The following is a 16,815-nucleotide window of genomic DNA, read 5'->3' on the forward strand; positions in this document are numbered from 1 at the left end:
TTTCTGTGGTTGTGTTAAGGAATAATCTAGGTCACTGACTCTAGTCAGATGCTAAAGGTCTTTCATGGGAGCGAATAGAAACACATGAATCTGAGTCATGAGTGAAGCAATAACACAATTCACCTGGGCTACAAAGAAATGTGTGCCTTCTCTGTGAATATTGTATTGAGTATTACAGTTGAGTAATACTGAGAGAGACTGTTAAGCAACTAATGCCACTGGAAATGCCCCACACGTAGTCAATTATATCTAATCAGTAACATTAACCCCCAAGCCTTGTACAGTGCATTCGGAAAGTATTCAGACCCAAAAATTAGGAAACATTTCTAAATACCTGTTTTCACTTTGTCATTATGGGGTATTGTGTGTAGATTCATGAGGAACAATTTTTTTTGAATCCATTTTAAAATAAGGCTGGAACATAACAAAATGTGGAAAAAGTGAAGGGGTTTGAATACTTTCCGAATGCACTGTATATCTGGAGGAACTGCCCGATAGGTAGCAGACTAAAGTGATCCTTGTTTTGATCATTAAACCCTCACCCTGTGTGTGTGTGTGTGTGTGTGTGTGTGTGTGTGTGTGTGTGTGTGTGTGTGTGTGTGTGTGTGTGTGTGTGTTCAGCATACCTCTGAAACCAGTCATGGACACCAATTTTATCCTCAGGCACTAAAACAGCAAGATCCTACACCTCTCCTCATTTTTGGTCTGGCATCGAAAAAAACACAGATTGTTCCTCTGATTTCATAATACAATGGTCGATAACGTGTCATCAATGGCTCTCAGGGAGCAGATGTCTGATGGGAAATAAACACTATTATCAGAGGTTTGATCTGCTCCGTGTACCTCTTAAGCAGCCAATAATGACCTGTTTTCATCTGTCAGGGGAGCAGCAGTTACACACAATGCCGTCCTTACAGCAGAGGCTGAATTGATTTGTTACAAGCGAATTAAGATCTAGCACAGGGCATAAAAGGCATAACAGGGATACAGGGATAATAGGTGAGTTATTTCAAAATAGCAGGCAACAGTGAGAAAAATGCAAGGGCTTGAAGAGGGCTCGAAAACCTGATGGGATTTTTTTTTAAAAAAAAATTTAATTTTTAAATCCCTTCTTCTAGCATTGTGACTACCTATGGCCCCTGGTCTGAGCATTGATTACTTTATCTTAGGATGACTGATGGATAGATGATTCACTTACTTAAACAAATATATTTGTTGTAAGTCGCTTTGGATAAAGGCATCTGCTAAATGCCATAAATGTAAATGTAAATGGGAGACAGATTATGCTGTTCATGGTATCAAAGGCTAAGGGTTTGGCATCTGGTGTGTGTGTGTGTGTGTGTGTGTGTGTGTGTGTGTGTGTGTGTGTGTGTGTGTGTGTGTGTGTGTGTGTGTGTGTGTGTGTGTGTGTGTGTGTGTGTGTGTGTGTTGGTGTGTGGGTGGGTGAGTGGGTGAGTTAGAGAGAGTGAGAGCGAGAGCAAGAGAGAGAGAAAGAGAGAGGCAAAACATTGTACAAAAGGAAGATTTACACTAAAGTTTCTGTATTATTTATTTTCAGTTCATAATGGCATTATTATCTTAGAGGGTTCGTCACACCAAACTGTGAGAGGTCATGTAGAGAATTCTAATGAGCTGAAAAAACTTGAAGCATCAAGAAACACATCCTACCAGGGGCCCAATCAGAAGGCACAGCACAGAGTCTTCTGAGTGAACTCACTCGGGTGAAACAAATTATATCTTTGTATAATTGATAGAATTTGCATTTTAGGGATGATGGTTTGAGTAGCAAAGTCATTTTAGAATAATTTTAGATAATAAATAAAATCAATCCTATGAAAAGGCAATGTGATATATTCATAAATCAATGCAGAATAACAAATTGTGGCTCAAAACATGGACAGTATGATCATTTCATGACCCTCTCATCATATGACCTGAGGCTACAGACCAGCAGTGAACAGTCTGCAGGATCCTCAGCTGAGGTTTGAAGAGTGTATTGTCTCAGAGTAACTCAACAGAGACTGCTTCATTCCAGTTCATTGACATTGACATGTTTAATTAGGTTTCCTGTCCAATTAAATTTCATTGATTTTTTTTACCATTCTTTTTTTCCAACCGGGCTCTCTTTTCTCAATACGGAAAAAGGGTGCGATAAAACAAAGAGTAAACCAATGAAGATGCCCATGTATGATCTAGAGATTACTTCACTACGAGAACAATTCAAAGTATGAATGAGTGTCTTGAAAGCATCAAAAGTCCGTACAATCTGTTTATGATTGTTATTATACTAGTGAAATGCTCCTAAAAAGTGTGACTCACAATGCACTACATGTAAGTGTATGGGCATGAATACATACTTGTCCATGTAATCCATTACCATGGATCAAGGATTTCTTCTCAGGTTTCAGCTGCACTGAGAGAGGTTCAGCTCTTTTTGCTGTTACTATATTTTTTTGTAAAGAAAATATGAATCACACAATTGTGCTCTATAAGCTAGATATCCGTACAGAATACCACATCATCTTGTGTGCACAAATGCAAAGCAGAGAAGTTTTCCTATCTTAAGGCATCTGTCATACAAAATCTGATCAGAGTGCCAACATTAGGGGAGGCGTGCGCAATTGGTGCATACTGTCTGGACACACTCTGATTGAGAGAGGAACTCAGAATAAGGTCCTAGCTTAATAATAGCTTGATAACCCACATGTTGTGGGTTATGCCTCTAATTTGATATGAATGCCAGTTGGTGTGGTTGCGGATAAAGGGTTTATCGGTAAGGATAATTTACCCAAAGGAGGTAATAAGGGGCCAGATATAACCCTTCAGATCCTAAGATGTATTATGCACAGTAGTCTATAATATTTTATGTTACCAGGAGGAGGTAAAAAGGCTTATGAGGGATGGAATGACTAAAAATAAAAAAAATAAAAAAAATAAAATAAAATAAAATAAAATAAAAAAAATTAAGAATAAAAATTGAGAAAACTGTTCCTTTAAATGCAGGTTAAATTCCTCGCTGTCTCTCCTGACTCCATCACTTCTACAGGGGTCTTAGGGGGCTGGGAGGTCTGGTGAATGTACTGTATAATAAATGTATGTGTCTTGGTTGGAGGGTGTACCCTACGGCTATGGGAATCACAGTCAGCCATTAACAGGCTGTTTTTCTTAAGGTCCCTCAGACAAAGGTGCTTATTATTTTGGGAGACAGGAGGTTGGCACAGTCGGTTCCACCTGAAGCTGTTAACCACCAGTGGATGTAGACCCACCATTCGGTAATCACTGGGTTAACTCCCAGGAAGTTTTTTTTAGAAAGGGAATATTTGTGATATACTATATCAATTTTCTTTTGATTCTGCATGGTCAGAGTGATATTGTGGGGTGAACTATTGTACAGTTACATATAACCATGCTGAATGAAGGACCTTGATGATCACTTTACCACAGAGGTAATGACGTATCTCTACTTGACATGGAGGGGGAAAAAAGGTTGTTGTTTTTTACAGCAAAAACATATAACAAATAACCCTCTTGATGGGGTCGAAGAAAAGAAAAAAAAGAAGAAAAAGACCTCTCCCCAGCTGCATCTATATTAGTCATATTAGTCAAGTGGCTGCATGCTCATTCAAATACATATTAATACAAATTAATCTAAATATGAAAACAACTCATCACAACTCAAGGGTGCCCTAGTTCCTCAGATTATCATAATTTGCAGTTTAGGAAGATAGCCTGTCCAGTTTGAATATATATGATATACAGTACAATAACCAGCTAGTATCAGGATACATGGGTTACATGGGATACATGGGATACATGGGTCTTAACAATCTGTCTCTTTCAATGTGTGTGACAATCAATGGTCACAGTGAGTCAGACGAAGAAAGTCAGATGTCTTTAAATCCTATTCTACTCATACTTTACTCATCCTACCCTGCCGTATGATGTGTCAGTGTCTCCTTGTCAAAGTTATCTGTCTTTGCTCTGTTCTATAGCTCATAGTTGGCCATTGATGAGCATGTTAGGATCTCTCGTCAACAACACAGCCATAAAACTTGATTTTGCATGACTTTATAGTAACAGGTTAACCACTGGGCCTCTGTTAACAATCCTCACGCTACTCTCTCTCTCTCTAGTGTTCCCCAGGTAGAAATAGATTGATGGGAAAAAAGCAGGCAATTTTCTTAGATCTGCCCTTTAACGAACGTGATGTCTGTCAAGTCTGAAAAGCAACTCACAGCTGATTAGCCATTTAGACAAAACTCCCTGGTGTGAGAATCCTTTCTGAAATGCCATCCTAATCCTAATGCTAGTGTGTGGAGAGAGGCATTATGGGCTGTGTAAGAGGAGAGGGTCTGTAGGGTGCTTGTAACTTTACCTGAGTAGTACATCTCTGTTCTGCTGTCCCCATGGTAGCAAAGTAAGTGGCATTACAATTAGTTGGCTCTAATCCAAGCACAACAGTTGCTAAGGGACCCTTTCATACAGCAATGTGAGTTAGAGGCAGTGATGTGACTGAGATTTATTCTTTTGATTCCATTGTCTCTGTGCTCAGTGGTGTATATCACTTTCAGATGTTCATTAGATTCTCGCTCCACCCCTTTCACAATAAAAGAGAGTATCACAAACAATATGGGGCTATTGCTCTGACAGCTAGCTTAGCATGGTCATGCTGTCTACACCCAACAGAGACGCGCATACAGAATGTTGAACTCACAGACTGCTTAAACAGGATTTCTGTGTTCTCAGGTGTGTGGTTTAGACTAGAGCACACATAAGTTGAACCTTGATCTCAATTGCAATGTACTGCAACAGTCACCTCTGTCCCATCTGTCCCAGTGTTGCTGATGATGAGAGCAAATGAGCGGAACACCTATGGTGTTCTTCATTAGACCTGGATCCCTTCTTGACCAACTGTCAACCTTCCACAGTCAGCCCAGGTGCAGGGCAACATGTCTCCACCAGTAATATTAGATTGATTTGTGCCCAAAAAATCAGTAGTTGCTCCCTGTGCTGCCTCTTGATTGCAATTATACATAGAGACAGTGAAATGTATTTAAATGACCAATTATTATAATATAATAAATAATAAATTCAGATGTGGCATGTGCTCAAAATGTGCTCAAAAAAACTCAAAATGTATCATATAAATATACAATACATGCAATATATGATATGACAAGAGTGATATTGACATTTGTGCATGTAAAGCTTTTTTAATTTATCTTGCACTTTAGTGAATCATTGCACTTTCACTGAAAAGACATGCTTGATCATCTTCCTCCATCCTCCCATCATAAACAGATGCTCTACATGTCATTCTGTGAACCTTCTCTTCCCAAGCCATGGAAGAGGGGCATGGAGGTGAGATGTGTCTACTTCAGAGAACCTGGAATATAAACATATCTGTGGACAGGTTGTCTATTCTGACGAGTATGTGATGTCCCTGTAGGAATAGGTGAAGATATAACTTGGAGTTCTAGGACGTTGATATGGGCTGTGCATAATGGACCAGGTCAAGCGCTTCTCACAGAGTGTCCATCTTGTACGCACCCCTGTCCCTGAAGTGATACATCTGTCATCACCACTGCCGTGGTGACATTCCCTAGGGGGCAGCCTCGACTTAGAAGGAAGGGGTCCCTCCAATAGAAGTAAGGCATGTGTGCCCGGATGAAGAGGCGGCTACAGATGGAGTGACAACACCAAGAGATGGAGTGACACCCAGAGATGGAAGTCCCTCTTGAGGAGGAAGTCCAGTGAGATCACCACGTTCGAGGACGCCATGAGCCCGAGTAGCCGAAGACAAGAGTGGAACGATCAGTGCGCCTGGGCAAAACACCTGGAGACAACAGGCCATAGTCCTTTGTCCCTCTGCAGTAAGGGCTGCTCTCAAATGATAGACTGACGAAGTCCAATGACAGGATAAGAGAGCTTTTGTCACAATTTATCTAGAAGCCTAGGCTGGACAGATGCTCCACCAGCATTGCTGTGTGCATGACTGCGCCCGCAGACGAGGGAGGCCATCGACCATCAGAGCAAAGGGCCTGCCTGCATGGGGCTTATGGGGACCTGAACATGGATGCATGTAGGACCTATTGGCACCCTTATAAGGGGTGCTAGGTCGGGGGAGCGAGGCAGAGTGGCAGGGGTAGAGTGGCGTCGCTGCTTTGCGTCCTAATTTTGCCTCTGGGGAGAACATGCTGTGAATCGTGCTCCCGTTGGCTCTAAAAAGTAATAAAATAATAAGAAAATTAAACATAAAATTATAATATTATATTAAGACAGTTGCTCCATGAGATATTTCTTAATGTTTTGTGTTTTTATTGGTAAATACTAATGCAATTTTTCTGGGAGGCTGTCCTGGAAAAAATTACCTCTTTATCTCATTGAAAACTGAACTTGACTAATGTAGTTCTGAAGTAGGCATTATGGAGATTAGATGAGGACCTTCTGGAGTAACTGTGAACTTGTTTGTTGAGCTGAAACATGTTGTGAAAGTTGATACGTAGAAGATTCTTTTTTAAATTAAAAAAAAAAGGCAGTTATGTAATTTGATCTGAATAATACAACAAAGTCCTATAAGCCCTGATCATTATGCGTAAATTATTCTTGGCATACAATCCATTGTACATACTAAGTTGTGGGAGTTAGTGTGGGTGCTTATGCATGTTTAAAACACCCTCCACTGAGGAAATGTTTGAGAACCTGCTTTGTACTGTACAGTGAATTCGGAAAGTATTCAGACCCCTTCACTTTTTCCACATTTTGTTATGTTACAGCCTTATTCTAAAATGGATTCAATTCATTTTTTTCCTCATCAATCTATACACAATACCCTATAATGACAAAGCGAAAACAGGTTTTTAAAAATGTGCTAATTTATTACAAATAAAAAAATGAATGCATGCATATAGTTGTCCTCTGCCCAATCTTTTATGTCATTTACCCAATCTTTTATGTCATTTACTGTACAATATATTCATTTTTAATGGTGTATGGCATACTTTTCCTGAGTGTTGCTCCAGTATACTGGTACTCAAACACCCTCATTTAGGCAATTTATACAGCTAGACAGCCTAATGCCTTTGGTAATTTGCTTCGATCTGAAGAAGCCTTCAGGGTAAACTATGTACAACTGAGGAAGAGTTGAAGGAATAGCCTTAAAAGAATTAAGTACCCTCAGGGCTGTCCAGTTTTGCTACTCAAAACAAACTTTTATGATAGTGGACAGGGCTGAGATTTCACACACTGAACTGAATAGAGACAAGAAGGAATTAGCCTGTTGTCATACAGATTCATTCTAGATGTTTGATCTTCACAGCCCAAGATGAGAGGACTTGAGAATCACAGCGCTATTCACGCATATGGCCACTCATCTTCTGCAGCATCAGACACCAGACAGACACCAGACAGACACCAGACAGACACCAGACAGTCCTTACTTTTTGTTTAACATCACAACGTTTCTGAAGAAAACCCTGACGACACAGATCTCAGATCATTATAAAGACAGCTCTTTAAGTTCTACAAGTTCTCTTGTCTGAAAAGGACCTGTCACTAAATGGACCTGTCACTTATAGACAGGCTCATAATCATCATGGTGACAGGATGGTTTGAGGGTTCTGGAAATATATATATATTTTTTTTTTTAAAGTTCCCCTCTGACAAAGACACCTCTTCTCTGCCCTTTGCTCTCTTGTGCTTTTAATTTCATTTGATTGTTGAATAGGAAGCAGTGTCCTGTGGAAGCACAATGTCACCCATGTCAGAATATTTGCCACCTTTTGCAACCCTTCCCCCTTACCATCAAACCTGTGGAGAAAACTAGTCAGCACCACCTCTGACAGGAAATATAGGAGTCTAGCACCAGTGCAATATTTATTGTTTCTGATGTGAGGACACAGATGGGAGCTGAGAAACAGTAAGTGTCTCTGTGTGTGTGTGTGTGTGTGTGTGTGTGTGTGTGTGTGTGTGTGTGTGTGTGTGTGTGTGCGTGTGTGTGTGTGTGTGTGTGTGTGTGTGTGTGTGTGTGTGTGTGTGTGTGTGTGTGTGTGTTTGGTTGCATGGTTGCATGCGTGCGTGCAACCATATCGTGAATCAATATTGCTTCACACTGACAGACAAAAACTAAATCCACAAATACATATTGAACCAAATCCAGACAAAGTTGGTTGGTGAGGTATGACATGAAGAGATATGATATGAGCACTCTGGATAGTGGGTAAAGCAGTGGATAAAATCAGATACTGTAAGATAAAGCTTTCTCTCCTTTTTCACTGTTATCCTAAGAGACAGACTGTGCTGTGAATCACTGAAACAAGCAACCAACAGAGGGAAGGACACAAATCTCTACAATCTTACACACTACAGTACTTCCTTTTCCTCTCATATTTTCTTGCATTCATGCCTTACAACCCGAGGTACCGCTTGACACCAACTCAATGTGTGTGTTTTTGTCTGTGTGTGTGTGTGTGTGTGTGTGTGTGTGTGTGTGTGTGTGTGTGTGTGTGTGTGTGTGTGTGTGTGTGTGTGTGTGTGTGTGTGTGTGTTCCCAGGACTCCTCTTCACACTGATCTGACTGTGAAGATGAAAGGATACTGCTGCAATCACACCTGGAGCACTGTGTCAATTTCCATGCGATATTAACATCATTCCAACTCTTCAGGCCATACTGTACCTTCTAGGGACTCTTTTTCTGAGCTCATTTGACGATGGTTAACACCAAGGATCAGAGCATATTAAGCACACTAGGGGTTGATTGACTTGAATCAGCTGTCATGCTGGGTTGGGGCGAATTCCTTTTTAAGGAAAGTGTTGGTTGCTTTTTATTGTCCCCCAACGGTGAAATCGGAGAGGGGACTATGATTTGGTCTCTGTCTGTTCGTATGTCACATGCTTTTTCTCTGACACCACAGGGACAATTCTGATGAAACTTGGGATGGGTCTTGCCATACAGATGCAACATTTATGAAATTACACTGATTAGCCCAATTTTGATGAAACTATGGTGAAAGATACGTCTTGCCAAAGAGATTGTTTAAGTGACGCTGATTCATCATTAACAACTTTATAATAGGGTGCAAAGTGGAGAGCTAGGAGTGTCTTTTCAATCTGGCCACGAATGCAGCTGTAGGAGTGTAGCCTAATGCAGTAGGCCTATAGCATAACAAATTTGGGGATCATATTTCTTTAATACCGACACTTGGCCTATATCAATATGAAAACCATTATTGTGTAACCTAGGTACAATAATTTGGCTGTGCAAATATTTTGTCTTAGCCTATTGGTGAAATTGTGAAATTGTGTTTGAAGTAAAGGCATCTTATATCAATAGAGTTAGTACAATAGTAGCCTCAAAATAATTCTAATAACAAATCTTCTTGTCTGTTGTTGTTGTTGTTGTTGTCGTTGCCGTTGTCGTTGTCGTTGTCGTTGTCGTTGTCGTTGTCGTTGTCGTTGCCATTGTCGTTGCTGTTGTTGTTGTTGCTGGCATTCACAGACGATGATAAGTTCTCTCTGAATCCAGGTAATATTTTGAGATGAAGGGTAATGCACAGTGTTTTCATGACAAAAAATGCCAGATAAGTCTGCTTTTAGAAAAGGCTTTACTGCTCTAATCTGTTTCAGACACTCACAACTGAACCCCTGGGATGAGGTTTTCACCATGGAGCACTTAAGAGACATTTTCATTAATGACAGCTGAGTGCAGGGATTATTGTTATCTTAATGTTTGTTTGCATCTCAGGGTGTAACTTAAAAGCAACAATAACCTTGGTAACAGTTCAAACTAACATTCAAGTGTCAATTACAAAAAACTTTCTCTATGGCCTTTAATAACATCAAGGATGTTGTTGTTAAATCTGTCCCAAGGGCAGATCAAGTGCTCAACTTTTGACAAAAGATTCTCAACACGTGTGGAGACAAGTACGTATGGGTTTTTAGAAAACCAAGTAAGACTTATATCTCACAATCAATTATTGAGTTCCTTCTATGTAACCCCCATTACAAGAACAAATGCATGTATCAAAACCAAACTGTTGTTATCTCAGAGTGGAAGAGAAACTTGAATCATCAACATAAATACAGAAACACTCTATCATGACAATGCATTCCACCACTGGTGTGAAGACCTGTAACAACATAAAATGAAATAATCACTGGATAGTGTAATAACTTGTCATCATGTAATATTATTAAATATACCATAGGCCTGTTTTGTACATATACATAATCATTGACCTTTTTATTTCTTATTAATGAATAAATAACTGCATATTAAAGACTTACAATCTGGAACACCATCATAAACATACATGTGAAACTTATGACTCTCTGTAGTGGCAATCTTAGGTGGATTTTATAGATAACGTATATAGATTGACCTGGAGCAGCCAGGTCCTCTAACCTAAAGGGTGTTGCGGCAATCAGAGGTGGAATCAGCAACCAGCCCCTGGCCAGAGTGCTGTCTCTTTAGAGTGCAGTCTTTTCTGAATCATTTCATGCCTTGTTGACCGACTAAATTACCTGCTTGCCAAGTCGATTAGTCATACGTCCAAGCTCTACTCTTCAATTTTTCAGACTGAGTGAGAAATGTAGAATGAAAGAAGTATAGGTGGAGGTATGTAATCACTGACTGCATACAGAGTTCTAAAAAACTAGGCTGGACAATGGTACAATGTGTCATGGTTGTTACAATAATTGTCATGATTACATGTTAAACTCATGTACCATTGATCTTTTTTTCTTGCTTATTTCAGTGGCATACAGTATTCCAAGTTATACAATTCATACAAGATCCAGTATTCAACAACGTATCCAAATCGTTATTTTTCTTTTACTGTTTTCTTGAGGTTTTATTTGCACCTACATTCAAAGTCAGTGAAAGCCCCCTCAGCCTATGGAACTCTTCATACTGGTGTCATTTCAAACTATCATGAACATACATACGGTATTGTAGTAATGTACTGTAGGCATCCCCTTACAATACAGAGATTCCAAAATCCATCATTTGGATTGTGAAGAAAACCGTGACCGAATAAACCGAAGAATAAACCGTGAAAAATAAATATTCACACAATACCTAGAAATAAGCCTTTCATCACACAGTAGTAGTGCCAATGCGTGACTACACAATGGCAATGGTATTGTATTGTAATTTCATTAAAGTTACATTACACCATGTGAGCTAAACACATGATGACAATGAACAGATGGGTGTGTAGGGACGTTGGTACTGTACAGTATGTGTCAGAATGTTAACCATCCATTGAGGCACAGTATGTGGGAAATTATCATAACAACAGCAAACAATCTGGCTACTGTACATTGCAAGGTTTGATTTATCCTTGGCACAGGTGGCATGGCACTGTGCCATTCGACGGGTGAGATTGTTTGATCCATGGATTAAATGGAATGAAAAGGTTATGTGAAAGAGAGACAGAGGGAGGAAGAGGGAAAGAGAGTGTAAATCTCACATTTATCGTGCACACCTTCCTCATTTACGAGGATTAGATACAAGCATGGGATTAACAGTGTTTGCAAAAGCGGGTACAGACATAATTGCATTTGATTAATCTGTGTTTTTTCTGGCCAGAGTGTATTTTGACCAGAACTGTATGTTGTAAGAGTGCAGTGTCCTAGCTGAGTCCAGTGTATGTCATATGTTACTGTTACAGTACCACAGGAGAAAGGAGCATAACTGCATTGACTCAAAGTTCTGCGACTGTCCCAGCTATTGCTGTAAGAAAGAATGACCACACTTCATATTTCTATTCCATAGACCTTCTACCAGAGTAACTAGTGAATAACCCTTGTAATTACCCTGTAATAAACTACTTAAATAAAGTATTGCATTATACAGCCCTCATTACAATGTTTCGTTGAAAGTCATCTCGTCTACGCTCCCTCTCACGTAACCTGTCTCTGGCATTCATTTCTATATGCACAGAACAGAAGGTCTCTGAATTGTATTAAAATATTTCTATGTTTATGATATCAAATGGAAATCTATCCATGATGAGTAATAGGTGTTTCTCATATTCACAAACACACGCACTCAGTTATTTTTTTCATAGGAATAACATGTTTTTGTTTATTTTGAAACTCACTGTTCTCTGTCATCAGTAATGGTCAAGCCAACACAGCATACAAATCAGTTACACAGAAGCCCAATAACACAGAACAACATAGCACAGCTTCTGACATGTTCAACAATTCTGTTTACACATTAGATTTAGCAGCACAATGGGATTGTATATGTCAAAATTCAGGATTATGCAATCTCAGAAGGTGAGTCATCTGTGAACAATCAGTTGAGGTATGTTTTTTTTCTTGCACATTTCTTGAAGCAGTCTATCACAATAACCTTGCGACCTCTTACGCTTCACCAAAACATAACATTGGTAAAACATTTAATCAAGAATTTACCACTGTTTCCTTAGAAGGTTTGTGTATGTCAGTTGGCATACTGTATATGATTGTTCTTAACTGATTACTGATTTAACTAAGACAGTGGGTATAATAATTGGCTGCTTAAAGAAAAATGACTGCACTTTACCAACAGACCATTAGAGAGAAAAGCATGCATGAATACACCAAAATCAACAACAAAATCAATTGACATGACAGATAGATTATCACGTCCAATGACAAAACATGACAGATAGATTATCACCTCCAATGGCTAAGCAACATTGTTGTTAACAATAATAGCTTTGAGGTAATGACCAGGGACAACAGTGCTGGCTTGGCTCCAGATCTGTATGTGCTTTATCCAACTCCTGCCATGGCAAACATGTATGGCTTGACAACAATAGTTAGGATGGCTAGAGCCAGATGACTGGGTTTCATAGAGGAGAGTATTTTGGAAAAATGAACCATGCCATGAGTCACGCTCATTTTTTGTCTTAAAATAAGCATGACACTCAATATTGAAAATATTATTTTAGTCATTCACAATCACTATTGAAATACCAAAAAAAAACACATATGAACTGAAGACAACGACACCAAGATTATTCTTGATTTCATTCCATTTTCTCACATTCTGTTTGTTAAGTGTGCAGCATGAAACAACCCTTAATCCTGCATGGCCTCTTTATCATCTGAAATAAGTCTCAAGGTAATTGAATACTAGGCGCATGTCACTGTCACAGGCTCTCCCCTTAGTGCCACCTGACATTACGCATCACAATACATCCACTTTGGATGGAGTAAAGGCTTGGATGGAGTAAAGGCTTGGATGGAGTAAAGGCATCCACCCCTAGCCAAGAGCCCAACCTTTATATATGGAAAACAGCAAGTCATAAGTGCTTCAACTACTCTCCTTCAGAGAGCATATACTGTATTTTTGGTGACAATGAGATACCCTACAATGATATGCTGTTTAGTTCTTCTCAAATGTCACCAGTCATGACCATACAGAACAAGAGATGAACGTCCACTGCACTCCCGATAAAAGGTTGATTGTACCTTTTTTAGTGACATTCAGTGAGTCTCATAGGTCATAAATAATGAGAAAGAGAAATGATAAATGTGTTTTTGTCCCATAACCATCATTTGAAGATGTTAATGTCAGACTTTCAATCAGACACCTGTCCCATATTGAGATTGGTGTACAATGCATAGTCAATTTAAGAATTTTGTTATGCATTAGTCACATATGGCAGAAGCAGATGTATAACTTGCAGATGTGACATTCAAGAAAGCATGACAATTATTCTGTGGTATTCTGAGGTTATCTTTCTGTACTTTATAATCAGTATACTTGTACGCATTCCCCCATTCTTGATTAAACACAGAACCCTCATGAAAACATATTCATAAAGAAAATGCTAAATTATTAATGAAAACAAGAATGCCCGACTATGCAGATACATTATGTGTATAGGTAATCACACAAATAATGTACAATTGTGTGCTTCTTGGATGCATTCCAGTATTTCTAGAGAGCCAACTTTTAATCAAGTTCACTCTTGAGAGCCTGTGTGGTTATTGAATCTCTGCTACCCCCTCTATGTGGTGAATGTTCAGGATAGTGCCTGCGTGTACAGGTTTCTATGCCACAAAAAAAGTTAAATTTGGGATACCTTCTCAAGGTCCTCCATGATCAGGTCCTGCTCCTTGTGGTCGCTTCCGCCCGACGACCGCCCACCTTCCTGACTCTGCCCTTTCCTGTTCCCAACAACCAATCCCGATCCAAGTCCTGATCCTGATCCGCCCCCAGAGGCGAGCTGCAGGTTGGCCGGGAGCACGGCATTCCCCTGGATCCGGTGCGAGTAGGTCTTTTGGCGCTCCATGACGGCAGAGCACAGCTGGAACTTGAATGCGGCCTGGAAACCCCTGCGGAAGTTCTCGTTGAAGAAACCGTAGATGATGGGGTTAACACTGCTGTTGAAGAAGGCCAGCCAGTGGGCCAGTGGGTACACATAGATGTTGATGACACGGTGCTGGCGCGCTGTCAGGCTAGCATAGTCGCTCAGCATCATCAGTGTCCACAGAGGCAGCCAGGACAGGATAAAGAGCAGCGCCACCACCAGGAGCATCTTTATCACCCTCTTCTTCTTCTTTGAAACTGTAAGGCGGTTCTCCAGGCCCGGCTTCCCCCCACCACTGCCGCTCCCGCTGCCGCCGGACGCCGGCACAGACGTCTTGAAGAGCATGAAGCCAATGCGGGCGTACATGATGACGATGAGACTGAGCGGGGCCAGGTAGATGTTGGCGAAGAGGACAGTGGTGTAGATCTTACGCATCTCCTGATTGGGCCAGTTCTCCCGGCACCAGTAGAAGGGCTGTGTGTGGTTGCCATCACCTAGGAGGATCCAGACCCGCTGTTCTTTGGTGACCTGGAGCATGACCCCAGAAGGACACATGATGGAGATAGCCAGGACCCAGATGATGACAATGATCAAGGTGGAGGTGGAGATCGTCAACTTCTGCTTGAAGGGGTAGACGATGCAGCGGAACCTGCCAAGCAGAGAGGAAGGAGAGGGTATGAGAGTACGACTTTTCAATCCACAAATGAGCATCTACAACCACACACAGACAATGAAATCATGATTTAATCACTTGAATAAACCTCACCTGTCCACGGCTATTGCCACGAGAGTGAAGACTGATGCTGACACTGATATCCCTTGGACCATCCCACTCAGCTTACACACTAAACTTCCAAAGGGCCAACCTGTCAAAGGAGACAAGGAAATGCTTTGTTCAGATCTGATGTAATGTTCAAGAAATGTAAATGTGGACAAATTAGTACAAGTTAGAAATAGAAGTTTGAAGTATTTTTAATTGTGAGTTTATTGAATATGTAACAAAGACAAAAGGGAATGCTTGGATAGATGGGGAGAGTAGATGAAAAGTGTAATAAACATTGGGTAATTTAGGCAGGAAAAGATTCTGAACTCTACCACTTAAATGTCTATTCATTGGGTAATGGAATCATAGAGAACGTATTTTAAGATACAAATACAGTGCAGAGCAGGGGATTACCAATATAGCACAAAAAAGACCTGTGGGATTTTTATCCCTTGATATATTTTATATTTACTCATTTATCCTTTATTTATCCAGGTCCCAGTGCCATTGAAATAGGAATCTTGTTATCAAGGAAGCCCTGCAGTGATGTACCGTAAAATCCCAAGGCCCCCCTCCCCCCAACAACAATAACAATTGATTGGACTCCCTTATCAGATTTCTCGTGCACCCACAACGCAAATAGAGATTAACACAACAACCCACCACTGTATAAAAATCATTAGCCAACCTCAAGCATAAAACCCAAATGGGGATTAAAATAAAATAACTGATTATTTTCTTAACGATTAAACTTTTTGTTCGCAGAGCCGTCAGCTTGTTGACAGGCTACAAATATTGCAAAGAACTGCCACTAGCTCTCTGATTTGTAAAGGCTAAACCAATTGGTGTGAACCCACAGCACTAGTCAGCAGAATGGAGGGGGAGGAAAGAGGACTTGTATATGTGTGTGTGTGTGTGTGTGCGTGCGCGTGTGCGTGTGCGTGTGCGTGTGCGTGTGCTTATGTGTGTAATCAGCTCAGCATACGATGTTCCGGCCACTGACCTGTTATGATATTATCCACCAGGGTGGTTGGCATGCAGAAGATGCCTACCAAGAGGTCACTAATGGCCAGATTCAGGATGAAAAGGTTGGTGACCGTGCGCATGTTCTTGCTTCGCAGCACAATGAAGCACACCACGCCATTGCCCACCATACACACCAGGAAGATGAATAGGTAGGAGACAATGAAGACTGCTACCACGGAGGGCTCGTGCAGGTACAAATCCACATAAGTGATGTTGTGTTGGGGGAAGGGGTTCCATGGAAGGGGGTCCACAGAGGAGTTTAAGAAGCTCCAGTTTGCCGAGGTGGTGTTGGGCTCCAGTCTTTGTGTCATGGTGAAATCTGTGGACATAGAGGGGTGGGGTGGGGACTCAGTTATCTTGACCATGGCCTGACAGTGGCCTGGTTGGGAAAAAAGTCCTCCTAATTAAACCTTTCAATTATGTGTTAGCACCAGAAGAGCCAGAGCACAGACACAGGTAGAGGCTCACTGTTTACTGGTCCTTCTTGATTTTTTAGGAGGGTATTGATTACAGATACTGAAACCTCTCAAGAAATCAATAAGGCCCATTTTCATCTCCTTTGATGATAGTGTGGTGATTCAGTCAAGTGGATTCAGTGGATACATCCTGCTAGTGTGCAGGTTACTCCATAGAGCATCAGGCCTGAAAACCTATTAATCAATCATCCTGTCGTCTGCTTCAAAAAAGCAGCAATTTCTCCACAAATATTTGACT

General features: G+C 40.6%; 1 protein-coding gene across 1 annotated transcript; it reads right to left on the reverse strand.

Moving 5' to 3' along the window:
• Positions 1-14,069: 14,069 nt before the first annotated feature.
• Positions 14,070-16,466, reverse strand: LOC310804684 (neuropeptide FF receptor 2; the record flags this gene model as incomplete). Its single annotated transcript, XM_083670002.1, has 3 exons — positions 14,070-14,961; positions 15,079-15,178; positions 16,079-16,466. 3 exons carry the CDS (start codon positions 16,464-16,466, stop codon positions 14,070-14,072), a joined length of 1,380 nt encoding a protein of 459 aa, XP_083526128.1.
• Positions 16,467-16,815: the final 349 nt, after the last annotated feature.

Source organism: Argentina silus (assembly GCF_951799395.1).
Source record: "Argentina silus genome assembly, chromosome: 5".
In the NCBI taxonomy this organism is placed as follows: domain Eukaryota; kingdom Metazoa; phylum Chordata; class Actinopteri; order Argentiniformes; family Argentinidae; genus Argentina; species Argentina silus.